The following is a 27,075-nucleotide window of genomic DNA, read 5'->3' on the forward strand; positions in this document are numbered from 1 at the left end:
GCAGTGTGGTGAGTGTAATATATTCATACTTGTGCCATTTGGGGGCAGCGTTCTCCGCCAGCGGTGTCGGCAGGGCTTGTGTGGGGCATTTTGGGTTTGGTCCTGTGACAGTGGGGTTGCAGGGCCATTCCATGGCCTCATTTCCCAGCATGTGCACGCCTTGCGGGGGAGGCAGTCACTGACTGACACGGTACAGAGTTAGCGTAGGGACCAGTGTGAACCAGGATACCTGCACGTGGTACACGGGGCGTATTGGTTTGATCAAATTGTATACCAAATTCCTGGTGTTTGTTTTTAAAGTAGCTTAGCGGCTTTAGTATCAGCCATAGGTGTGAGGTGCAGCTGCACTCTTCTCTCCATTTCACATGTATATACACACACACTATAGCTACATATACTGCCCTGAAAACTGCTTTTAGAGCAGAACGGTGGTCTGTGACCTGGTTAATGAGCTGGCAACAATGGGATAGAAGAAGCAGCATATCAGGAGAAAGGGGCAAGTTTGTTAAGTCCATGCAACGTGTTAAATTAGCGCTAACTAGCGCTATTTTTGCTGCGATTATGACGGAATTGTGGCAAAATAGCGCTAATTAAATGCTATGTGTCAACATAGCCTAAATGAATGTATTTGCAAAATATTGAACTGAAAGTGTCACTGTAATCTGGAAAAACTTTTGACATGTCATAGAGACATTCAGACCTGTACCAATCATGAGAGTAAGCCAGGTGAAGACTGCACGGAGCGCCATCTTATCCCAGGTGATTGTCTTTGTAAGTCTATGAAGCCTGACTGATATCACTAACACAGAACAGGGAGTGGATTGATACGGGTGTGAACACTCAGACCTAGACCAATCAAAACTTTTGACATGTCTCTGACATACCATCAAACAGACGATCCAACAGCACCAGTCACAAAGTATGCAGAGTAGCCAGAGGGTCTCCAATCCCAAACGGAGACTGTATGACATCCAGAAAAGAAATTATCCAACAGCATCCAATAGTGAAGATAAAATAAAATTTATTCAAGCATCATACACAATGGCAACGTTTTGCCTGTCAAGGCATTGCTTGAGAAAGACCAAGAGAGGTCAAAATGTTGCCACTGTGTATGATGCTTAGATAAATTTAAGCTTATCTTCACTATTGGATGCTGGCGGATAGCTTCATTTCCGAATGTCTTTATGACATTTCAAAAGTTTTTCCAGATGACAGTGACATTTTAATGAGCCCTGAGGGGAATACTGGTTTTATAAAGGGAAATTAATTCCTGCTTTAGGGTGCGTTCACACCTACAGGATCCGCAGCAGAAAATACGCTGAGGATTCGGTAAGTGTGAACGTACCCTAAATTTGAAGGAACATTTAAAAATTGTTGAATTTTTTTTTTGCAAATTACTGCTAGTTTTTAATAGGACAGGGGACAGTAAGTGTGAAAATACCTTTATTTAGAAGGTCTGCTGCGCCATTAATTATTTGTTACTTTTTCCGATTATGCAAATAATGGTGATTCAACGCACCGAGGTGGAGCATGCACTGAGGACTACAGGAATGCACCCAGTGCACAGACTGCTCCATTTACAAATTTGGAAAAAAGTAACTTATCATTAAAAGAGAAATCTGGCCAAATTTTTTATTAAAGTATATATATGCACTTATTACGGGAAATGCTTATAAAGTGCTTTTTTCCCCTGCACTTACAACTGCATCAAGGCTTCACTTCCTGGATAAAATGGTGATGTCACGACCTGACTCCCAGAGCTGTGTGGGCTGTGGCTGCTGGAGAGGATGATGGCAGGGGGACACTAAGCATCCCTCTGCCATAATCCTCTCCAGCAGCCACAGCCGACACAGCTCTGGGAGTCGGGTCGTGACATCACCATTTTATCCAGGAAGTGAAGCCTTGATGCAGTAGTAAGTGCAGGGAAAAAAGCACTTTATAAGCATTTCCTATAATAAGTGTATATTGGTAATTTGTATAACTTTTGCGGGGCAATACAATACTTCAATAAAAATTTTTGCTGGACTTCTCCTTTAATAGTGCACTGGACCTTCTAAATAATGGCATTGCCATACTCCCCATCCCCAATCCTATTAAATCTATTAGCAGGTTAGAACCATGTAACCTGCAGCTAGATTCACTTTTTGTAGCACAGTATTTTGCTGCAGCATTACGTACCTCTGTACCTTCAACCACCATAGCATACACTAACCATAACATCATACCATAAATCATCTTTTTGTCTGCAGGACAACAAAATGACATCAATATAGAATCTCATGCACTTAACAGCAGTAATGGTGTTGAACCTTTCTAACCCTAGAATCAGATAATTACCTAACGGACATGCAGCAGTTGCGGAGTCTGAAGAGTCACAAGAAGCAGGTGAAGCAGCATTATCATTTGATATATCGTCTTCAGTCTGATCTAATACAACCATATTATCCAGAGGAAACGTGTTCTCTTCAACTTGAAAGATTTAAAAAAAAAACAAAACAAAAAAAAAAACAGTTTAACCTCAACAGTTCCAAACTGAAAATAAATCCAATATAAATTTGCTTAACAGTAAGGGTATTTTCACACAGAGCAAAACAGGTAGAGCCTCGTCTGCCTCACCGTCTCAATGTTATGTACTGTATAGGGCGCCTCTGCTCTCCACTCAAAGAATTGACAAGTCTTTAAGCATTGTCCAGCTAATTTTGTTTAAAGGACAAGTGCCATGAAAAACTTTTTCCCAGTAATTGAAGCACATTACAAAGTTATATAACTCTGTAATATGCTTCAATCACCTATCTGCCTCCCTTCCCTGTCTTTTCCCCCCTCCACCCCCCACCAGGAAGTGTCCTAACTCACACAGACCTAATTAATGTTGTCACCAAGCTCTTCTCTCAGCTCCTTCTCCTGTTACACTAGCCTCCCCCCTCCCCTGCATTGTCAGGTGACTCAGCTTGCTCAGCTCCCATTGGCTGAACAACTGCAAGCCATCACATGGACTGGGGAGGGGGGGCTGGTGTAACAGGACCTAGAGCAGCACTCCTGGTGATAACTCATCCTCACAAGAAGGAGCTGCCTGGTGACGGTGACGACAGTCATTAGGTCTGTGTAAGTTAGGACACTTCCTGGTGGGGGGTGGAGGGGGAAAAGACAGGGAAGGGAGGCAGATAGGTGATTGAAGCATATTACAGAGTTATATAACTTTGTAATGTGCTTCAATTACTGGGAAAAAGTTTTTCATGGCACTTGTCCTTTAATGCAAGCACTAGGACAGGTCCTAGCGAATTAAACAGAACAAAAGACCCCCATATACATATCTGAGTTAAAATGTGTGTCATTTTGGCCTCTGTTTAAGATGTATTCAGCATGGATCTGAGGGACGGAATAGCATGGACGGCTGCACTATTCTACAGAGCTTGAACCCATATGAATTAAAAATTATACAGTGCCATTTGTTTAGTTTTTTTACTATGGGACAGTGTGTGTGACGGATGCAACCTAACGCAGTAATTATTGGGTACTAGCTTACCAATCACTATAAAGCAGTGGCCATGCCCCATATAGCTATTTCCCATCACTGTAGGGTTCCTCTGCTCAAGGGGTTGGTTAACTTTCTAGCAGACTAAGCCTCAATTAGTAATGGAAATTCCTAGCAATAAGTCTTTATATATTAAAATGCCAATTAAACCCTTGAATGGCTAGTTCATTGTTGAAACTCCAAGAACTCCAACTCCAGGTATATAGATGTCACTTGACAAAACAATAAATGCTATGAGTTCCCTGGTTCGGAAGATGGGGAAAGTTGTTCGGCAATACAATGACATTTCTCTTATGTTTAGAATAAAACAGCTAAATATTACCACTTCATTACCTTCATTAGAAGACTCATACAGTGCCATTTTCTGTAAAAAATAAAATAAAAATAATTAAATGGAAAAATAAATAAAATAAAATGGTATTTTGTTAGTGGTATTTGCAATCATTGCACTTTTTCTGACCATAAATTATCTAGTCTACAGCTTGATACTGTTAGTGAAAACATAATATACCCCTAAAAGCAGAAATAGCGCAAACGTTAAAGGACAACTCCGGCGCTGATAAAAAAAAAAAATTGGAACTGACGCTCCAGTTGGTGTCTTCATTTTTCCTTACTTCCTGGTTTGGGCTTTCCCCATGATGCACTTTGTCTCCTGTAATGTCAAACTGACTCTGTAGAACAGTTGGATGGCTTATAGCTTGCTCACCCAATCAGAGCTGAGTAATGTGAGTAATCTGACATAGAGAGGCTGGCCTAACAGGGCTTAGACCAGTTTCCCTCTTGATGAGGTCATTGTCACAAAATGGCTGCCACAGAGCAGCCTGGGGTCAACAGTCATTAGGTAAGAATGAGTTTACGTCACTTCCTGGTGGGGGGTTGAGGGGGAAGGGGGAAAAGATGGGGAAGGGGGAAAAGATGGGGAAGGGGGAAAAGATGGGGAAGGGGGAAAAGATGGGGAAGGGGGAAAAGATGGGGAAGGGGGAAAAGATGGGGAAGGGGGGGGGCAGATAGGGGATTGAAGCATATAACAAAGTTATGGAACTTTGTAATATATTTCAATTACTGGGAAAAAAATTTTTGCCAGAATATCCCTTTAATATAATCCCCCTTAACAGGCCAGCTTCACACAGGAGGAATGTGGCTGCATTCTTGCATCCAAATTACATCCACAAGCCCTAGCCTTCTCACAGCGTCAGTTCGTGTCATTGTGTCTTTTTTAGGTCATTGGTTCCCTTTAACGATTCGTGTTATAACACTATGATTCCACTGTAAGGGTGGGTTCACACTGAGGAATCCGCGCAGAGAAGTTCCCGCGGATTCCGTCGCTCGTTCCCGCTCGTGGTTGCACGCATCACCGCCTGTGCCATAGACTTCATTCTATGCACAGGCAGATTCCGCCGTAAGAATTGACAAGTCAATTCTTTTGGCGGACTTCGCCTGACCATAGAACAGAGTCTATGGGATGGGCAGAAATGCGCACGGGCATGAGCAACGGAATCCGCAGGAACTTCTCATGTGATGTATTAGGGTGGGTTCACACTAACACACTTTATAAACATATCTGTATAGCCTGGCCGGCTGCCAGGTAAACAGACGAAACATAGTTATATCTATTCCCGCACTGTAGGCAAATTGCTTCCATGTAGTCATCTGGGCGTTTCTTTTGGTCCAACTAGTCATGTCCTAGGGCCGGACTTCATCCTATCTTAGCTGTACTGCACATGTCTGAAATAGACTCAGACTCGGCAGAATGAGTCTCTATTTCAGAGATGCACAGTACAGCGGGGACAGGACAAAGCTGTACTGTACATGTCCACCGGGCGTGGCTATGCACTGCTGGGCCCACCTTAGGATGACAATCGCATGACAAGGAACTGGGAATCACATCCATAGAGGCATGATTAGCACAAAACCCAACCCCAGGACCGTGAGCAATTGGACCAAAAAGAAACGACTACATGAAAATAATTAGCATACAGCATGGAAATTAATATAAGTATGTTTTCTCTGTATCCTGGGCAGGTAGCCAGGAGACACAGATATGTTTGCAAAGTGTGTTATGTAACGTAGTGGATTAATATTGTTATAACTTTTTTTAGGTTATTGGTTCCCTTTAAAGGGGTAGTGCGGCGGTAAGCAATTATTCACTAAATAACACACATTATAAAGTTATACAACTTTGTAATGTATGTTATATGTTAGTGAATGGCCCCCTTCCCTGTGTTTCCCCCCACCCACGCTAGACCCAGAAGTGTAGTGCTCTATACTCACCTGATTTGTGTCGACCCCCGTCGCCATCTTGTGACAATGATGTCTTCTTCGGGCGGCCGGCCGAACCGCTCCGACCGTCCCTAGTGCCGGCCACCCTCTGCCGCGCCATCAGCTGCTCAGCCGCGATTGGCTAAGCACAGTTATGCTCAGCCACTCGCGGCTGAGCAGCTGATGATGCGGCAGAGGGCGGCTGGCACGAGGGACGGTCGGAGCGGTTCGGCCTGCCACCCGAAGATGACATCATTGTTACAAGATGGCGGACGGGGGTCGACACGAATTAGGTGAGTATAGAGCACTACACTTCCGGGGTGGGGAGGTGGAACACGGGGAAGGGGGCCATTCAATAACATAACATACATTACAAAGTTGTATAACTTTGTAATGTGTGTTATTTAGTGAATAATTGCTTACCTCCGCACTACCCCTTTAATTGCAGCTGTTCTGTGTTGTAACAGTCCACATGGTCTTAGCAGCACCAGAAAAACAAGTGATAAACAGGTGCTAGTCTCACTGAACCGGAACCAGGTACGTATACAAATCCAAAAAGAGACGATATGGAGAAAGCACATCCAAAGGAAACTTCACTTTAATCACACCAGTGCAAAGTTTCGGTCTTTCTCGAACAGGGCTTAAAGCGTAACTGTCATGTTTTTTTTTTATAGCAGAAATCAGTAGTATAAGCAATTTTAAGAAACTCTGTAATAGGTTTTATCAGCCAAAAAAGCCTCCTTCTGTACTCAAGAAGCAATCTCCCAGTCTCCCCCCCTGACTTCTTATCTGTGCATTATCAGGCAAACACGTCTTCATTACAGAGAAGCCAGTGAAGACGGGCTCTGCTCTCTCCATTCTATCCTTATGGAGGGGGGAGGGGCCGAGGGATATGAGGGAGCAGGAAGAGGTAACATGAAGGTCAGCTGTTTGTAGACTCTCTGGGCACCTAAACCGCAGGATTCTTGGGTCAGAAAGGTCAGTGCTTATCTATGAACTTACTGAGAGAAGATTGCAGGGTGTTGTGCTGTGCAGTGCTCCGTGCTCAGTCACTCCTAACAGCCCCTCCCCTCTCCATAGCCACATAATGGAGATAAAAATACCTGCTTCATCTGATGTGAGGGGGGAGGCTGGGAGATTGCTTTTTCAGTACAGAAGGAAACTCTTTTAGTACATAAAACCTATTACAGAGTTTCTTAAAATCGCTTGTACTGTTGATATTTAATGTTTTCAGAAAAATGACCCTGAAATGACAGTTACGCTTTAAGAAAGGCTACATACATAACTGGATGTGCTGTCTCATTATAGTCATGTTTTCAACAGTGTTACACTCCCCACATTTTCGTTATTACTAACATTCAGCTCATACGTCCCAGTGACCTCAGCAATTTCAGCATTATTACCTATTAACATAGGCAAGATGTCCTACTTGGTATCATAAATGGTCAAGATTTGTTAACTACAATTGTAAGGTATAGTAGTTGGTCTGCTGTGGGTATTTTTATGTAAAATGGCTGTATATATGATCAATTTGTAAATGTGTAACAGTAAATACAAAATGTAACAAGGAAAAGCAATAAGCAGGAGTGAGAAGTGCCAGATAAACAGTGAGCATACAATGAGCGATGACATCCAGGATGATACAATGTAATGTATCGCATAGTTTGAATTCATTCCTTTGAAACAAAAAAAAAAAAAAAAAGCACAAGAAAAAAAAAAGACTTCTGCTATGAGGCCCTGTAAGATCTATCTATGGTTCAATCAGTTTTTATTGAAAATATAACATAAGCTAAGTTATATAAAGCATATTGTGAAACATAAATCTGTAAAAACATATGCATCTAGGTTAGGCCCCGTTCCCACTGAGGAAAGGTAGCGGAATTCCGCGACGGAATTGTCCGCCGCGGAATGCCGTTAGCCTCCCGCTCATAATGGGAGTCTATGGGAGGCGCGCGCTCCTGCCCTGTCCGCGCTGAAGAATGAACTTTCCTCAGTGGGAACGGGGCCTAAGCAAGCATAAATGAGCAGGTTCACCAAAGTGATTTATACAAAACCAAGGTATAAACCAAGTAGCATTGAAATACCTGTTAGTTGCACGAATACAAAACAGTGAAAATATAAAGATAGCATGGACATATAATAGAATGGGGTATTTTTTTGAGGGGGGGGGGGGCAGAGGAGTTCTATTGAAAGCTCTCGCAAATTAGAGAAAGGGGGAGTGCGGACAACCAAGCTGGAAAGGCCGCCGAATCTTAAAATAATAACCAAGGACGCCAAATTTTTTTGTATTTCTGTTCCCTAAGCATGTCTGTGGAGAGTATTTCTTCCGTACTCTAAATGAAGGTAAATTTGGACAGCCATCCCATGAGGGAAGGGGGATCAGTCAACTTCCAATGACAAGGGTCTAGCCACCTGCAGGAAAAACTGCAGTACACATTTTTTTTCCCGTGGAAAAAAAAAATTCCTGGGAGGATGGAGAGGAGAGTAATTTGTGGAGTCCATCAAGTTGTATACCTGCTTACTTGGGTTTTAAGGTCATTCAGGGTGGACGAAAAAGGGACTATTAGTTTACATGTCCGCCAGATATGAAGGTGCGTCCTCTCGTGATATTGATCTCTGTCACTACCTACATATGCTGCACATGTACCATAAGCACATACCCAAACATTAACAGAACATGTTCTGCTTATAAGTAACAGGAACTAGTTTAAATTAGCCTTATTATTCCAATTATTAATACTACTATCCTTGTTATTAGTAGAACTTGAAAGAAACTTACATGTTTTGTGCCATTTAGATGTTGTTCTAGCTGTTTAGAGGAAGAACATGCAATTCTGCAATCCTACAAAGAAGGAAAAGGACATCACTATCCATGAAGATTGAATATGTGCCTCACAAGACAGTCTGCAAACATTGTAGTATTGGTTGCCTAAAGGCCCTATTCCACCAACAGATCTGACGACAGATTATCTGCCAAAGATTTGAAGCCAAACCCAGGAACAGACTATAATGAGAGAACAGGTCATAAAGGAAAGACTGGATTTCTCCTCTTTTCAAATCCACTCCTGGGTTTGGCTTCAAATCTTTGGCAGATAATCTGTCGTCAGATCTGTTGGTGGAATAGGGCCTTAAAGGTGGCTACACACATATAAATATAGTGAAGTAGATCTGCTAGATCAGTGCTCGATCTAAAAGCCTATTACACAGCTCAGTAATTAGAGATGAGTGAATTTACAGTAATAATGCGAAAGCAATAACACTTATCTCTGCAATCTGCTCATAAGCCTGCTTCCATTTAAGGCTGGGTTCACACTGCGTTTTTGCAATCTTGTTATTTTCATCCTTTTTTTGCAAAAAACGGATGAAAAACTGATGGAAAAAATAGAAGCATTTGTGTGCATCCGTTTTGATCCGTTTTTATCCGTTTTTCCATTAAAAAAAAAAAAGGATTTTTTTAAAGGACAACTCCCGCGCTAAGGAAAAAAACCAAAAACCAATCAGAAACCTAGCTTTTATACTTATCATCCCTCCTGAGCTGTCACTGTTTGAATTTCCCTCCGTCTGTGTACCTTCTGATTTCTAGTCTTGTTCTTCATTTCTTCCTTGCTTCCTGGTTTCAGCTTCCCATGATGCACTTTGGCTGCTGTGACAAGCCAGCCCCCTGCTGTGACACTGCAAGTGCCTGCCCCTCCATTCACTACAACTCCCATCATACACTACACATGACCCCCTCTCTGGCTCTCTTCAGTCAGGCTGCTATATACACACACTGAAGCTGCACACACGTACTTTCACCTCACTGTAGTGTACATTCTGCAGGATGGCCGTCCCTAATTAGGTCAGGGCAGCAGGGGAGAGATAAGACGTCTGTGTAGCTGACATGCCGGGAGTGAGGAGAAAGATAAGCAAGTGACATCACTCACTCACTGAGTCCACTCGGCAGCAGGAGGGAGTATGGGGGAGGGGGTCCTGTAGCTGGTTATGTGCCGGGAGTAAGTCACGAGTCATTATTGAGTTTCAGAATGTCAGATGGCTTACAGTTGCTCAGCCAATGGGAGCTGAGCAAGCCTAGTCACCTGACCAGGCAGGGGAGGGGGAGGCTGGTGTGACAGGAGCTAGAGCAGCCCTCCTGCTGATGACACATCGTCACTAGAAGGAGCTGATAGAGGAGCCTGGTGACGACAGTAATTAGGTATGAAGGAGTTTCTTACACTTCCTGGTGGGGGTGGAGGGGGGAAAAGACAGGGAAGGAGGACGACAGGTGATTGAAGTATATTACAGTGTTATATAACTTTGTAATGTGCTTCAATTACTGGGAAAAAGTTTTTCATGGGAGTTGTCCTTTAAGGGACACAAAAGTAGTGTTAAAACATCCATTTTGAGCCCAGTGCCCAGGAGCTGGGAAAACCTGGATCCGGATTGCGCAGATAATTTCTAATAGGACTTTTAGGCAACAAACATTTTAGACAATGCAGATATGCGGCAGAATTTTGGTTTGGATTTCATAGGATTCATAAAAAAAGAACAGTATGGAATAATAAAGAACAAAATGACCCAGTGGACTGCGCATTTTTGTGTTTTCGTTTTTCCCTCCTCCCCTTCTAAGAGCTCTAGCACTTTCATTTTTCTATCTATAGGGCCATGTGGCGGCATGTTTTTACAGGAATAGTTGTGCTTTGTAATGGCGTCTTTCATTCTACCATAAAATGTATGACAGAACCCCCAAAATATTATTTATAAAAATATAAATTGGTGTAATCATTAAAAAAAAATGCAATATGGAATTTTTTGGGGGATCTGTGTCTATGCAATGCACTATATGGTAAAAGCGACATGATACCATTATTCTATTTTCCAATGTCATATATTTTTTTTTTATGAAATCCTTTTTCTTTTGCAATTAAATAATAAAATGGGCCTATCGTGACGCTTATAACTGTTTTATTTTTTCACCTATGGGGCTGTATGGGGTCAAATTTTTTCTGCCATGATCTCTAGTTTTTATTAATACCATATTTGTGAAGACCCAAAGTTTTGATCACTTTTAATAAATTTTTGTAATATATAATGTAACAAAAAAAAACAAAAAACGGTAATTGGTAGGCGCGTCTTCGGTGGAAAGTGAAAGCAGTGCACTAGAGGCGCTTGGCGTATGGTGTGGCGGATTTTAAAAAGGGTTCCTAAGTTTGCCCCCAATTAACCTCATTGTAACCCCTTGGTTACCCCTGCTCAATTTTGTATTGCAGTAAAAGAATTCCCTCATAAACCTTAGACCTTTAACATATTAAAAGGTTTCAATTATATCCTCCCTTTCGTTCTTCCAGACAAATCGAGAATTAGTTTCTTGAAGTGTACCTATGGTTATAACGTTCAAAATCAAAATCAACAGTAGATGTGAAATAAAGCAAGTTTGCAATGTTGTTGTTGTTATGATGCTGTAAAACAAAGCTGAACTTTCCAGAAATCCAGGTCCAGTCTCCTGAAATTTTTAGTCTTGTGCTGGTTGAAAAAAACAAAAACAAAACAGACTAATCACAGGAATTCCAGCAAGTACAGAGACTCACAGTAAGCGCTCAGGTGGCCTGGGAAATATTGGACTTCCTGTTTTCTGACTCTTTGAGAAACAAAAGAGTCAGAAAACAGGAAGTGCCGTGTTTTCCATGATAACTAAAAAATAAAAAGTTAATGTAAATTGCAAACTTGCTTTATATCACATCTACGGTTGATTTAGATTTTGAAAGTTATAATGACAGTGACACTTTAAAGTGTACCCATCAGGAAAAAAAAAAAAAAAACACCTTTGACATGTCATAAGTTTTTGTCGGTCTGGGTCTGAGTGTCTTTTTGGGGTGACAATCCCTTTTTTAAGTCTTTCCTGACAGGTTTTATGCTTCTGACAGTCCACCGTTTTTGTAGCCAATCTTTATCTATTTTATCAATATCTTTTTTTTTTTTTGTAGGTGAGGTCTCCAGAACTGGAATCCATATTGGTGTAGTTTAGTCTCACTAGAGCTCTATACAGAAAAACGACAATACATTTAAACAAAAACCTGTGCAGTCTAATCCTGCTGTTCTATTTCTTTTCATCTGTACACTACAATGTGATAACATACTAAATGTACGTTAGCAAATAGTATGGCATAGATATAAGAAATAACTGCAGGATCAACACATACTTCAATAAACCGGCTCCTTTTATCTCTGACCGTAATGTTTTATTCTAAAACACTGCTGTGTCATAGTAAAAAAAAAAAAGTGTAAACCAAGCCACAGCACAGGGGGAAGTGCCCAGACGGTGGTCTTCCTGTAGCCTCCCCTGCCAGGCTCAGCTTGAATGCTAGGGCTCTCCCTTTACTTAAAGTAAGGGCCCTTTTCCACGGGAAGAATATCGTTCGGATAATCGTTGAATCTTTCGGAAAGAAGCGATAATCGTTCGTTTGAATAGCAGTTAATGATTAAAGGACGAACGAAAAATAGCTGATTGCTTAATGAGACCTGGACCTATTTTTATCGTTGCTCGTTCACAAATCGTTCGCATGGAATAAGACATCGTTCGGTCATTCGCAATAGCGACGACAAGACGACCGCAAGAACGATCATAAGTAACGATCATCATTCACTGTAAATGGGTGAACGATTTCAGGTCGTTCGCAATAGTGGCCAGTTCAGATTGTTTATTGTTAACGATCATCAACGATAATCTTCCAGTGGAATAGGGCCCGAAGGGAGATTATCAGGTAGGTAGGGTAGGTACCAAGTAGGTAGGGTAAAAGCTGTGGAGACAAGCTTAATAACTCTATCTCCGTGCTGTGCTGGAGGTGTATGGCAACAGTGGGATCATTGTATCACATCTTCTGGGAGTGCTCTCTCATCCGTCAGTTTTGGGTAGATGTATGTGGTTTGGCATCAGCTGTCTTACAGGTTACCATCTCCAGAGATCCGGCTATATGCCTCCTTAACCTGTTTCCCAAAACTCTTAGGAAAAAACAAGCTAAATTCTTACTGGTGGTGTTTACAGCAGCCAAATCCCTGATTGCCAGAGCGTGGAAGAAAACCTCTCCCCCGACCCTTAACTGTCTCAGGCTGAAGATAAGAGAGTTACGTGGGCTAGAAAAAATGACTGCGTCGCTTAATAACACTATGGAGAGTTTTGAGTCTACCTGGGCCCCATGGGACTCGTATGACACTCATGATGTATCTACGCATACCTAAACCTAGGATCCCCCTCCCCTTCCTGTCTTTCCCTATTGGGTCCATTGTCTTCGTCTGGTCTGGTCCTGTGTGTCTTTATTTTAGTTTATTTTTTCTTTTTTGTTTTTCCTGGTTCTGTTTGGCTGGTTTACATGAAAGTTTGCCATTCTGACTACTCTGGTTAATACTGTTTATATGCCACTGGTATAACTGATATTCTCTTTTTGTCCATATATGGGCGATGTCTTGGACTTTAAAGGACATTATATAGTACGACTTCTTTCTTAAAGTGGCTTTGTTCATTTGGTGGATTTTCATTTCATGTATGCTATATATGCAAATATGTATTGTCTGTCTTTTGTTGTGGAAAAAACAAACAAATTGAAAAACCAATAAAAATTACAGTTTAAAAAAAAAAAAAAGCTGTGGAGACCACCTTCTGGACTCCTTTCATGACTTAGTTTATCATAATTACCAACATCCTGGCATTGGTTTTTAAACATAGCCTAGCAGCATTAGTATCAGCCATAGGTGTTATGTGTAGCCGCTCCTTTTTTTCCATGTCGCAGTTTATCATATAGGTATGTAGTTCCCTTTTAACCCCTTAAGGTCAAAGCAAATTTACGTTTTAGCAATTTTGCTTTTTTCACTTTGCAATGACAGGCATTATTTTTCCATAAAATATGCTGCGAAACCGGAAAAAAAATAATTTGCGCTGTCAAATTTAAAAAAAAAAAAGGAATTTGTTTTGAATTCAGGGAGTTTTGCATTTACGCTGTTCGCCCTATGGTAAAACTGACTTGTTATGCATGTTCCTCAAGTTGTTACGATTACAACGATATGTAACATGTATAACTTTTATATTATCTGGGGTGATTTAGACTTTTATTAGGGGTTTTTTTATTAGGGGATTTTTTAATAAAAACACTTTTTTACTTTTATTTTTACATCAACTAGAAGTCCCCCTGGGGGACTTGTATATACACAGCACTGATCTCTCATAGAGATCAATGCTGTGTATATACACAGCAAAGATCCATTAAATCAGTGATAGATTGCTATGGCCTGCTGCAGACCACAGCAATCTATTGCCGAGCCGGGATCAGCGTCATTGCGACGCTGAGGCCCGGCACAGGCTAAAGACCGGATCTCCCCCCTGCGATCGCATCGCGGGGGGGAGATCCGACCCACTAGACACCAGGGATGTTGTGTATAAAGCACTTCAATGCAGCTGTCAGGTTTGACAGCTGCATTGAAGTGCTTAATTAGCCGCTGCGGCAACAGGACCCGCGCCGGCTAATAGAGGCACTGCCCGGCTGCAGATAGCAGCCGGAGCGGTGCCGTTCAGAGCGCGGTCCCGGTGGGACCCCCCTCTGAATTCCCCCTCGCGGCAACATGACGTACCAGATACGTCATGGGTCGCTTAGGGGTTAAAACTAAGCAGCCAGAGAAATGAAAAGAATGTAACATACGCAAGATTGACAGACATTCAGAGAGGAGAAAAAACACATTTGAAAATGTGATGATCACCATCATGCACTTGTAAAGTTATGTTGCGTAGTGGTCTGCAAATACATTGATTTACTGTCAAATACATTGATTTACTGTCAAACTGAACACTGGCTATACTGAGTGCAAGTTTTCCAATTTATAGGCAACCTTAAAGTGTCACGGTCGTTAATTTTTTTTTTTGCAGAAATCAATAGTACAGGAGAAAGTTTGTGGGTTTATTAGCCGAAAAATGCATTTTTATCATGAAAAAGCAGTTTGAAGCCCCCCCCCCCCCCCACACACACACCCCCTGTCTTCATTGTTCTCTATGGAGAGGGGAGGGGTAGAAGGAGATGAGGCACCAAAACAGGACAACAAAGAGTTAAATACAGCTACATCACCAGGCCATCTCCTCTGATGTCACTGACCTCTGGATAGGAGATTTCAGGGCTCCCTGCTAGGTCATCCTTTGTTCTCTGCTGCCAACTAATCTCCTTCCTTCCTCCTCCCCTCTCCATAGAACAGACAGGATCCGACTGATGTAAAATAGTCGAGATTTCCTGATTCTGAGCAGTGGATGACAGAAAGGAGAGAAGGGGGGGACCTGGAAAAAGTCTTTTTAAATGCAGATAATGGCATATTTGCCTAATAAACCCAATTACAAAGTTTCTTAAAATCGCCTGGACTATTGATTTCTGGGGAAAAAAAAATATATAAAACAACAGTGACACTTTAATTCTAAAGAATACTGTCAATAAGGATTCCTAGATACTGGTTTATAACAAACATCCTAAATGTATAAAATTATGATGATGATTCAGAAAGCCTCACAAAAAAGTTATTGTACCTGTAACATTTCTCCTAATGATAGCATTAAGGATAATTGATATGATTCAACTAAGAATTTCTGCCACATGCGTATGGGTATTTTGCCCTGGGTGTAGTAGGAGGAGACAGTGGCCTGAACATACAGTGGCTGCCAGAGAGCAGAATTAGAGAAAATGGCCAGGATGCCAGATCACACAAGTTATGTATGCACTGCTTGCGTGATCTGGAAACTGAAATTAAAATAGTCAGTTTCTCTTTGCTATTGGCCACACATCCCCTGTTTACAAAGGAAGATGTGCGGCTAACAACTATAAATTTTAAAACCTCCCCGAAAGATGTGATTAACTCAGAATCAGTCGTTTTCCCTCAACTGATCTCTTTCCATGTGATGCTAGTACCACAGACTGATTGAGATGTCGGGTTTGGGTTGGTTAGAGGGAGGGAATACAAGAAGTTCAGTTTTAGAGAGATTAAGTTTGAGAAAGAGAGAGGTCATAGTGTTAGAGACAGCGGACAGAAAGTCACTGGTATTTTGTAGAAATGCAGGGGTGATGTCACGGGAAGAGGTATATAGCTGGGTGTCATCGGCGTAGAGATGGTATTGAAGGCCAAACCTGCTGATGGTATGTCAAATGGGGGCTGTATAGAGGGAGAAGAAGAGGGGACCCAGGACTGATCCATTGGGAACCCCAACAGAGAGAGGTAAGGGAGAAGAATTAGAGCCCGATAAGGATACACTGAAGGAGCAGTCAGAGAGGTAGGAAGAAAACTAGGAGAGAACACAGTCCTTAAAGGGGTAGTGCGGCGCTAAACAATTATTCACTAAATAACATACATTACAAAGTTATACAACTTTGTAATGTATGTTATGTTAGTGAATGGCCCCCTTCCCCGTTTCCCCTCGCCCACGCTAAACCCAGAAGTGTAGTTCTCTATACTCACCTGATCCGTGTCGACCCCCGTCCGCCATCTTGTGACAATGATGTAATCTTTGAGCGAGCGGCTGGCCAAACAGCTCTAAACGTCCCAATCGCGGCTGAGCGGCTGATGATGCAGCAGAGGGCAGCCGGCACGAGGGACGGTCGGAAGATGGCGGACGGGGGTCGACACGGATCATGTGAGTATAGAACACTACACTTCCGGGTCTAGCATGGGTGGGGGGAACACGGGGAAGGGGGCCATTCACTAACATAACATACAATACAAAGTTTTGTATGACAAAAAAAAATAAAAATTTGCTTGTTCTTCAGGGACACCACTTATTACACCCCTGTGTAGCTATATAGCCTGAAATGGCCATTTATTATCACCCTCAGAGACTGTTTTTACAACTATGGTGCTCCTCTGCACTTCCTATTTAGCTAGGCTTGCTCAGCTTTGCTCCCTGGTCCAGCCCCCTCTGATTTCCCCTCCCCCTCAAGCAAACAAGCCTGTAAGCTCCTTCCCTTCCCCAACAACCTCTGCATTCAGTCATGGGGACAGCTCTATGTATGCATTAGGTACACACAGATAGGTTTATGGTATGAAATCACCAGAGTTAGGCTCCAAAACATCATCTTTACCTCCTCCTGCAGTCTCTAGGTACTTTCATTTTCACTTATCTGTAAGAGACTGCCTGTACTCCTCAGTGAGGCCCCCTTCACACGTCCGGAAAAACCACCCGGATTTCCTATCAGGAAATCCGGACAGTTTTCCGGACCCATACACTTTTTTTTTTTTATAACACTTTGTTTTATTTTTTCAAAACATAAAAGGTACACAATACAGAGGAATGGCTCAGTTATTCAGTACACGCAAAGATGAAGTACAAGTATTGTGCAATTAGGGTAGGGGAGGGAAGGGGGAGGAAGGTTACAGTCAGGAAGCAGAGGCCGTAGTAACCTGCCCTGGTGAGGAGCAGGGAAGGGGGGAGGGGAATGGGGATTGGGGGGCACATACAGATGGGAGGGAAACAGAAGGAGGCATCACCGACCGCAGTGGTGCAACAAGAATATAATAACAAACTTCAAACAGTCCTATCTAGTCCTTCAAATTTCGAGGGGAAAATAAAGAATAACAATCTGAATGCACACGTTTTACAACTAAGTTTCTAGATAATGGTCGCTTCACAATTCCCATCTAGCACGGAAAGAGGAGTAACTATGTTGACGTCTGGCCACTAAACCTTCCATGACAGTTATGGTTCACCACAGCAGCAATACTTTCAATGGAGGGGAGGGTTGTAGATTTCCAATTCTTAGCTATGGCCGTACGTGTGGCCATGAGAAAGTGGAAAATTATAGTTAGGTGGTGAACGGAGAGGTCTTCTAGTCCCAGGGACAAAAGTGCTACTTCGGGACCCCATGGAAGGCTGAGGTGCACAATAGCCTCCACCTTTGCATGAACCCGTGACCATAGTTCCTTCACGGCCTTGCACTGCCACCAGATATGAATTAAGGTACCAATTAGAGCCCCGCATCTCCAGCACATCGGAGACACTGAGGGGTAAATTCTAGAAAGTCTGTAAGGTGTATAGTACCAGCGATAAAGGAGTTTTCTACACGCCTCCAAATGATTTACACATTTAGACACTCTATGGGGTAATTGAAACACAAAGGCCCATTGCTCAGCAGTGAAGGAATGGCCAAGGTCCAGCTCCCATTTGACTTGAAATGAAAAGGTAGTGGGGCAAGTCTTAGACACAATATTCGTATAAGCAGTAGAGATACCTTTAGTCACCCTGGAGGGGTTAAGGAAGAATTTTTCATAAGGTGTTAGGGGTGCATCCCATGGCCAATTGAGGGAGGAGATGAGGTGCCGTACTTGGAGATACTTGTAAAAGTCCCTGTTGCTGAGGTGAAACTTATCTACAATATCCTTAAATAGCATCAGCTCCTTCCCTTTTGCCATATCATTTACAGTCTTAATTCCTGCAACAATCCAGGGCCTGAGGTCAATACTCCCCAGAAAGAGCTGGATGGCCGCAAGAGGGAGGTCCTTAATTCTAGCCAGGCATAAACTCCTCGTAGGCAACTCCATGGTCCACATTTTTATCCCTGCTTTAATAGTAGGTGTGGGTGACAGAGTGGGGGAGGCAGGTATACGAGCTGCCCACAGCCAATCCGACATGGAGGACACCCCAAGGGAGCGTGCCTCCATGTCCACCCATTTAGCTGACGAGGGATTATTGTTCCACCAGGTCTTGACCTGGTCGAGCATTGCTGCCCTGTAGTATGAGAGGAGGCAGGGACATCCCAATCCTCCCAATCGGGTAGGTGCATAAAGCACCTTAGCTGCAACTCTAGGTCTAGTATTCAGCCAAATAAACTTCATCAGTATGTTCTGTAGTTTACGGATGATTGGCAGGGGGGATCACTACTGGCATATTGCGAAACAGGTATAAAATTTTTGGCAAGAGCATCATTTTAGCCACAGTGATGCGCCCTATCCATGAGATTGGTATGGAAGAATAAGAAGCAATATCGGCATTAAGTTCTGACATAAGGGCAGTGCAGTTGAGAGAGATTAGTTTATTAGGGGATTTGGTTAGCAGGATCCCTAAGTAGGTAATTTCACCTTCGGACCATTGAAATGGGAATTGACTCTTTAGACTCTGTTTAGATGCGGGAGGGATGTTTATATCTAGGATGACAGTTTTAGTAATGTTTAGTTTATAATAGCTCACTGAACTAAATCTATTTATAATGGCCATAACCGAGGGGAGGGAGTTATGGGGATCAGTGATGGAGATGATCACATCATCGGCAAATAAGTCGATGCGATGGTCCTGTCCATCCAATGATACACCCGCTAAAGCTGTAGATTTGCGTATGTGTTGAACAAATGGCTCCATCACCAGGGCAAAAATCAGGGGCGACAGTGGGCACCCCTGACGGGTGCCGTTGGTAATGTGAAAGGGGTTAGATAGGGATCCAGCATTAAGGACTCGTGCCGTAGGAGAGGAGTATAGGGCCATAATGGCCATAATCAGTCTAGGGGGCAGGCCAAAGTGTTCCAAGACAGCCCGTAGGTAACCCCAATGCACTCGATCAAACGCCTTCTCCGCGTCCAAAGAAAGGAGCAGAGAAGGCGTTTGACCGGAGCATGCCCTAGAAATAATATTGATAAAGTGACAAGTGCCGTCTATTGTCTGACGACCCGCCACAAACCCCACCTGGTCACCACTGATGACAGAAGGAAGGGCCTCGACTAATCTTGAGGCAAGCAATTTAGCATATAGCTTCAGGTCCCTATTTAATAACGAGATGGGCCTGAAGTTGGCAGAAGTGTCCGCTGCCTTGCCAGGTTTGGGCAATGTAACAATTATAGCTTCCAACATCTCCCCAGGAGGGCAGTGGCCCGAGGCAAAATCATTGAAGGTATGGGCAAGGTAGAGAGCTAGTGCTGGTCCATGTATCTTATAAAATTCATTAGTCATCCCGTCAGGACCTGGCGACTTGTTGTTTTTTAAAGTTTTGAAAAGTTTACATATTTCTTCAGCGGTGAAGTCGGATGACATGTCCTCAAGTGTGGCCTGAGGCAGGGATGGAAGACAAGCATCCTTTAAAAAGGAATTTATAGCTTCCGCAGTAGGTTGCGGGGTCTGTCTATCAGACTTAAGGTTATAAAGTGATGTATAATAAGCAGCAAAACAGTTCGCCATGCCCTGAGGGTCAAACACAGTGGTCCCATCATGCTTTTTCATATAGGGGATACGCATTTTCGCAGCTCTGTGTTTAAGTTGTTTGGCGAGTAGTGCCCCCGCCTTATTACCCTGCCAGTAATGGGACATCTTCAGACGTCTCAGCGCTAAGTCATGTTTGTACAAGTTTAGGGTATGCAATTGATCTTGAATTTTGGAGATATTCGCTGCCCTTTCCATGGAAAAGGACAGTTTGTTAAGCCTGTGTAGATCAGCGAGCTCACTCTGCAGGGTCAGTTGTTGCTGTGTTCTATGTTTTCTGTCGTAAGTAGTCTGACTAATGAAGTGCCCCCTAATAGTGGCTTTAAAAGCGCACCAGAGCGTGCTGTTGGACGTGTCTCCTGTGTCATTCGACAGAAAGAAATCCCGCACCCGGGATGCTGTAATTTTCTGATAATCGGGATGCTGGAGAACATAATTATTTAACCTCCATACAGAGTTGGGATGGGGATAGGACGCCCTCAGCGTTAGGGAAATCGGGGCGTGGTCCGACCATGTAATGGTTCTGATCTCCGTATGGTCAACCAGGGGCAGGGTATTTTTTTCCACTAAAATGTAATCAATACGCGTATAGATTTTATGCGGGGCTGAATAGTACGTAAAATCCCTCTCTGTCGGATGACACACCCTCCACGCATCATACAACCCAGCCTTATTGAGAACAGAATACACTGGTGACAGTTCAGACACCGGTGTCTTAGAGGTTGAGTCCATGGAGGGCCATAGCGCACTGTTAAGGTCTCCTATGACAATATGTGCACCTTGTACCCAATCAGCCGCTTTCCGAAGTGTAGAACGTAAGAAAGCACATTGCTTCCTTTTCGGGGCATATAAAAAGGATAATGTATAATTCACATTGTTTAGGGAGCACACTAGGACAAGAAACCTACCTCCAGCATCCAACTCAACCCGCTTTAGGGCAAAGGCAACAGTATCGCGATCGCCACCCCTCCTTTTTTATTAGGAGCAGGGGCAGTAAATACATTAGGAAAGCGTTTGTTCTTAAGTCTATGTATATCTGTCTCTAACAGATGTGTTTCCTGAACACAGACAATGTCAGCTTTAGAGATATGCGCTTCATTCCAAAGCATTGACCTTTTAAAGGGGGAATTCAATCCCTTGGCGTTAATAGAGAGAATTTTAATCCCCATTGCAAAGTTGAAATTTGGACGCTGGAGGCCGGTCTATACAGTATATTAATCTTAGACATGGCTCAGATACGGAGGCATAAAGAAAAACACGTAGCAAGGGACGGACATAAGCGAAGGACAGATAGGACATGAACAAACAGAACAAAAATACAAACAAAATGTTTAGGTATGTACCCAGAACGTCCAACAGTAAGTAGTGTATGAAGCAGTGTACGTAAACGTACAGGGGGGTAGAAAAAGGCAACTCACAAACCATCAACAAACCATGTGAGACAGCCAATAATGTTCAGTAGTCAGCCCTGGCAGCCTGAGGCGAGAAAAAACAAAATAGGCAACCAAGTAACGTGCGTCAGGGTCCTGAAACGGGCTAAAATACCAGTGGAGAAGGCACTATAGTGTACCCATGTCGGGAAACCATCAGGCTGTGCGCTTCTTCCTATGTACAGTGGTCCACTTTTCCTGAATTTTTAAGATTTAAAGTTTTTATTACTTTCAAAAGCAAAGTATTACAATAGAATGACGTTAAGGCAGTATGTGAGAACAGGGCGCGGTCAGCGCCGCAAATATGCTGAAAAAACATCAGAAACTGTGATATAGTAACTTCGGTATCATATGAGGTAATGTTGGGGCAGATACACGAGGGTCATCATGACAGTGACCAATATCCATATAACAATAAGACATAGACAATAACCATAACCAGATCATTCAAAATAAAGTCAGAAAGCATTAACGACAATCTGGCGCAATAGTGTTCTAAACAAAGGGGCCTCAATAGGCCCTGCATAGCAAGTGAGTGTAGGAAGTGAACCATAATTAAAGCATGTAGATAGAAAGGAAGAAAAGAGAGAGAAAAGGAAACGGGGGAGAGTGGAATATAGCAGGGAGGGGGGGAGTAAGGGGGTAAGCCCTCATCCCACCGCAGGGGGGGGTTCATCGGTAAGGTTGCGGTAAGTGTCGGGGTGTAGTAACTCCGACCAATAGAACCAGGTTTTGTTGTAGCGCTTGGTGTCTTTGGGAGTTAGGGCAATTAAGTCTTCCATGCGCTGAGTGAGGGAGACTTCGGCCAGCCACTCCGACATAGTAGGTGGATCGGGGGATTTCCATCTACGTGGGATGACTGTTTTAGCCGCCTGTAGCAGGTGGCGGGTTAGGGATTTCTTATACTTAGTGACAGACATGTCAAACATGTAGAGTAGGATGGCCTCGGGTGAGTCTGGAATAGTGACCCCAGTTATTGAGGTAATGACAGTGAGAACCGTAGACCAAAAGTATCTGATGGAAGGGCAAGCCCACCATATGTGAGTCATAGTGCCCACGTCCGCGCCACAGCGCCAGCAAACATCGGGTACCGTTGGGTACCATTTATGGAGCTGTTCTGGGACCCTATACCAACGGGAGACGATTTTGTAGCTAGTCTCCTGAGCCCTGTTCGCAACCACCGCTTTATGTGACAGAGTAAAGCATTTAGACCACTGGGGTTCAGTGAATTGCTTGTTCAACTCCCGTTCCCAGGCTGAGCAGTATGGAGGCAGCGAAGAGGACCAAGCAGACAGCAACAGCCGGTAAAGGAGGGAAATGGCATGTGGGGGGCAAGGAGGGGACAGGCACAGGCTCTCAAAGTCTGAGAGAGGCCTGTGCAGATTGTGGTGGTTTTTAATGGAAGTGTAAAAGTGGAGGAGCTGGGAGTATGCAAGGAAATTGCGGCCTTGGAGGATCGGGTCTGGGACAATAGAAGAGAGGGGTAAAAGGCCACTCGGTGAAAGGATTACGGAGAACCGGAGAGGTAGGAGTTTGGTAGCTCCCAGGAAAGGGTTGGGGGAGTGGCCAGGTAGGAAGGCGGGATGATCAGTCACGGACAATAGTGGGCCCTTAGGGTCCACCAAGGAATTTTAGTGGAGGAAGGGTGGAGGGCCGAGAGCAGATGGGCCGTAGTGAACGAGAGGGAGGAGAGTGCAGAGGGGGATGGGAGTCCGGACCAAGGAAGGGCAGCGAGTGAATGAAAATAGACACTCTGTGCTATGCGCACCCATAATTTAGACTCCCGGCTATGCAGTAAGTCCAAGAGACGGGCATGCATGGTGGCCAAATAATAGAGATGGCAGTTAGGTAAACCCACTCCGCCTGTGTCTTTGGAACGAAAAAGGGTTTTTCGATTGATTCGTGGTCTCCCCGTTGGCCACACAAACAGCCCAAACTGATGTTGTAGTGAGCGCCAGTAGGACGTGGGAATGTGAATGGGTATTGTTTGTAGGAGGTATAATAATTTTGGTAGCAGGGTCATCTTGAGAATATTAACTCTACCGAACCATGAGAACTCCCTACGGTTCCACAGAGTTAATTGGGCTTTAAAATGAGAGAGCAAGGTTTGAAAGTTGCAACGGAATAGTGACAATAGGTCCGGTGGGATGTGTACCCCTAGGTATTTAATGCCCGCTGAGGGCCATTTAAAGGGGAAACTATGTTTTAAAGGAGGCTACAGTATGCGTCGGCAAGGAGACATTAAGGGCCTCAGATTTAGTTGCATTAATTTTGAAATTTGACCACGTGCCAAAGGTTGACAGTTCCCGCATCAAAGGTGGTAGAGACGTGTGGGGATTAGTGATATAGACCAAAAGGTCGTCTGCAAAGGCAGAGCATTTATATTCAACGTCTCCAATCTTGATGCCTGAAATGTCAGGGTTGCATCGAATAGATGCCAAAAGGTGCTCCATAATGAGCACATAGAGAAGGGGGGATAACGGGCATCCCTGTCTCGTCCCATTGTATATAGAGAATGGGGCCGACAGGGAGCCATTAATTTTTAGACGAGCAGTAGGATTATGGTACAGAGAAAGGATTTTGGAAGTAAGTGTGGGGCCTAGGCCTATGTGTTGGAGCGTGCTCATGAGAGAGGGCCAGGATATTCTATCGAACGCTTTTTCCGCGTCTAGCGATAAAATCATAAGTTGGATATTGTTCGTTTGGGCGTAGTGCATGATATCTAAGGTTTTCAGTGTATTGTCGCGGGCCTCCCGCCCCGGGACAAAGCCCACCTGGTCCGGATGGATTGGTTTGGAAGGTGAGGACCCAATCTGTTAGCTACTAGTTTGGCAAAGACCTTGAGGTCCACGTTTAAAAAAGATATGGGCCTGTAGCTAGGACAAACCTGGGGGTCCTTGCCCGGTTTAGGGAGGACCGCGACATGTGCCAAAGTAGAGTGGGAGGGGAAGGGGGAGGATGGAGAGACAGTATTGAAGGCCGACAACAGTAATGGGGCTAGATCACTACCTAGTAATTTATAGAATTTGGCCGTTAGGCAGTCAGGCCCAGGGCTCTTCCCGCCGGGAAGGGAGGATATGACCCCCAACAGCTCAGTTTGAGAGAATGGGGAGTCCATCTCTTCCGCAACAGAGGGGTCTAGTGTGGGGGATCCAGGGTCAGGGAAGGCATCTAGTCGGTGACGGCGGCGGGGGTGGGCAGGTGGTAGAGGTCTGTGTAGTAGGCCCTAATATCTCAGCTATCTCCGGAGTGGTATGTGCCACTCGTCCCTCTGGGGATTTAATGCTAGGAATGTGTGTCTGATCTATGCAATCTCTAAGTGCCCTGGCCAACATGCGCCCACTCTTATTCCCAAATTCGTAGAACCTACTACGACATAGTTGCAGGATACGCTTATGAGAGGAGTCCAGCAAACGCTTGGCTTCCTGTCGAGCGTTTTGAAGATCTCTGAGAACGGGAGTGGAGAGGGCGCGTTTGTGGGCCAGTTCAAGGTCCGCCACTTTCTGTAGTGCTAGTTTCAGTGATTGCGCACGGTCTTTTTTGAGACGGGTCCCATGTTTTATGAAGATCCCCCTGAGCACACATTTGGCCGCCTCCCATTTCATCATAGGGGATGTGGGGTCCCGAGAATGGTCAGCCATGAAGTTGGCGATTGTCTGGCGTACATCTGCAACACAGATTTCATCCAGCAGAAGAGACTCGTTTAGTCTCCAGGTCCATTCCCCCCTAGTGAGAAAAGGCAGGCGCAGTGAACATACTACTGGGGCGTGGTCGGACCACAGGATGTTGCCAATGGTTGAGGAGATAAGCCAGGGAAGGGCATTATGTTGAACCAATATGTAGTCCAGCCGACTGTACGAGTTATGCGGGGGGGAGTAGAAGCTATAATTCCTGTCCGTCGGGTGTAATAAACGCCAGACATCATACACTTGGAGGAGAGCAAACGATCGTTTGAGCTTTTTGATAGCGGAATACGAATGGGAAGAGCGACCAGTGGAGTTATCAAGGGTGGGGTCTAAGGTGAGATTGAGGTCTCCACACAGCACTGTGGTGCCCCTAAGCAGCGGTAATACCACATCTACAAAACCAAGGAGATAGGAGATTTGGTTAGAGTTTGGAGCGTATACATTTAACACTGTGAAGACATGGCCCCCTATGGACAGGGAGAGTACAATGTAGCGGGCAGCAGGGTCTATGGTGCAGTTCAGGAATTGGTGGGGTAGGGAGTTATGAACAGCTATAGCTACACCGCGAGACCTAGATTGCGGATTGTTGGCATAAAACCATGTGGAGTAATGGCGGTTTTTAATGTTAGGTGCATGACCCTCTTTAAAATGCGTCTCTTGGAAACATATTATGTGAACCTTTTGTTTGTGGAAATGGCGAAGAATTTGTGCTCGTTATTCAGGGGTGTTGAGGCCTTTGGCATTAAAGGAAGCAATTTTAAGGTCTGCCATGGCGTCCGAGGGGGGGAGTGAGGGATAGTGTAGTCAGGGGAAGGGGGGAAGGGAGTCCCTGCGGTGGGAGGAAGAAGGAGAAAGGGAGAGAAGAAGAGAAATAGAATAGGAATGTCCACGTTACGTATCGGAAGAAGGCGTGAAAGAGAGAAGGAAGAGAGAGGAAAAGAGAAGAAGGACAGAGAGAAAAAGAGCACAAGCAGTAATGTAAACTGCAGCGTAGACTATTTTATAGAAAGACTATAACAAGGGACCAACAACAGGCCCTTCACCTATTGGGGGGAAGAAAATACGGTGTTAATGGCATCAAATCGCTACCGGAACCAAAAAGAGAAAACATATAATGTAAAGGATACTTTCAGTCCAGCATATGTAACACATGAATGTTGCAGTCCTGGTCAGGTCGCTGGTATATCAATTGCCATTACTGGCAAAGGTACTATCAGAACAAGGGGAGAGATCACTGGGGCTCGTTGTACTGATTACCAGCGTGAAAGAATCAAGGGGCCTCTCCAGAGGCGGATGGTGCCGCCTCGCGAGCAGCAGAGGACCCGCTTAGGGTACGGGGGCCGCGTCGACGCGGGCTTCTCCAGCGCAGTCCCGGAAACCCAGCAGGCCTGTGGGGCGAGCGTTGCGGGGGCCTCTTGGAGGTGAAGGTAGTCATCGTCGGCCAATCCGGTAAAGAGATATTTTGCAAGTCCAGATCCTGTAGGAAGCTTGGCAGGTCATCTGGAGTGCGGAGTGTGTGGGTATGTCCATTCCTGCGTACAGACAGGGAAAACGGGAATCCCCAACGGTAGGGGATATTCTTATCTCTGAGCTCGCCTAGGATCGGTTTGAGAGCTGCCCTTTGTGCCAGAGTGTGCCTGGACAAATCAGGAAAGAAAAGGATTGATGCCCCTTTATAAATGAAACTTTGGCGTTTCCTTGCGCTTTGAAGAATATCCTCTTTAATGGCATAAAAATGGACTCTGCAAATGACGTCCCGTGGGTGTTGCTCGTCTTGGCTCGGAGGGCGGAGTGCTCTATGTACTCTATCCAGCTCGATTGGCGCCGTGGAGGGTCTGCCCAGAAGGTCATTAAAGATAGAAGTTACAGCGGGCCAAAGTTCGTTGGGCTGTACTGACTCAGGGAGTCCTCTTATGCGGATATTGTTCCTCCGGGTCCTGTTTTCCACATCATCCAGGTGTTGTTGGAGAGTGAAAAGTTGATTGGTGTGTTGGT

General features: G+C 44.3%; 1 protein-coding gene across 4 annotated transcripts in view; it reads right to left on the bottom strand.

Annotated features, from left to right (window-relative positions):
• Positions 1–27,075, bottom strand: part of LOC138783459 (dentin sialophosphoprotein-like) — a 91,131-nt gene that overhangs the window by 25,870 nt on the left and 38,186 nt on the right. For all 4 annotated transcript variants that reach the window (XM_069958172.1, XM_069958170.1, XM_069958174.1 and 1 more), the window contains 3 exons: positions 8,571–8,633; positions 3,866–3,896; positions 2,338–2,469 (listed from right to left, as the gene is read on the bottom strand). In XM_069958172.1, coding sequence (XP_069814273.1) covers positions 2,338–2,469; positions 3,866–3,896; positions 8,571–8,633 — 226 coding nt within the window. The remainder of the gene's footprint in view (positions 1–2,337; positions 2,470–3,865; positions 3,897–8,570; positions 8,634–27,075) is intronic.

This window comes from Dendropsophus ebraccatus, chromosome 2, assembly GCF_027789765.1.
Source record: "Dendropsophus ebraccatus isolate aDenEbr1 chromosome 2, aDenEbr1.pat, whole genome shotgun sequence".
In the NCBI taxonomy this organism is placed as follows: Eukaryota; Metazoa; Chordata; class Amphibia; order Anura; family Hylidae; genus Dendropsophus; species Dendropsophus ebraccatus.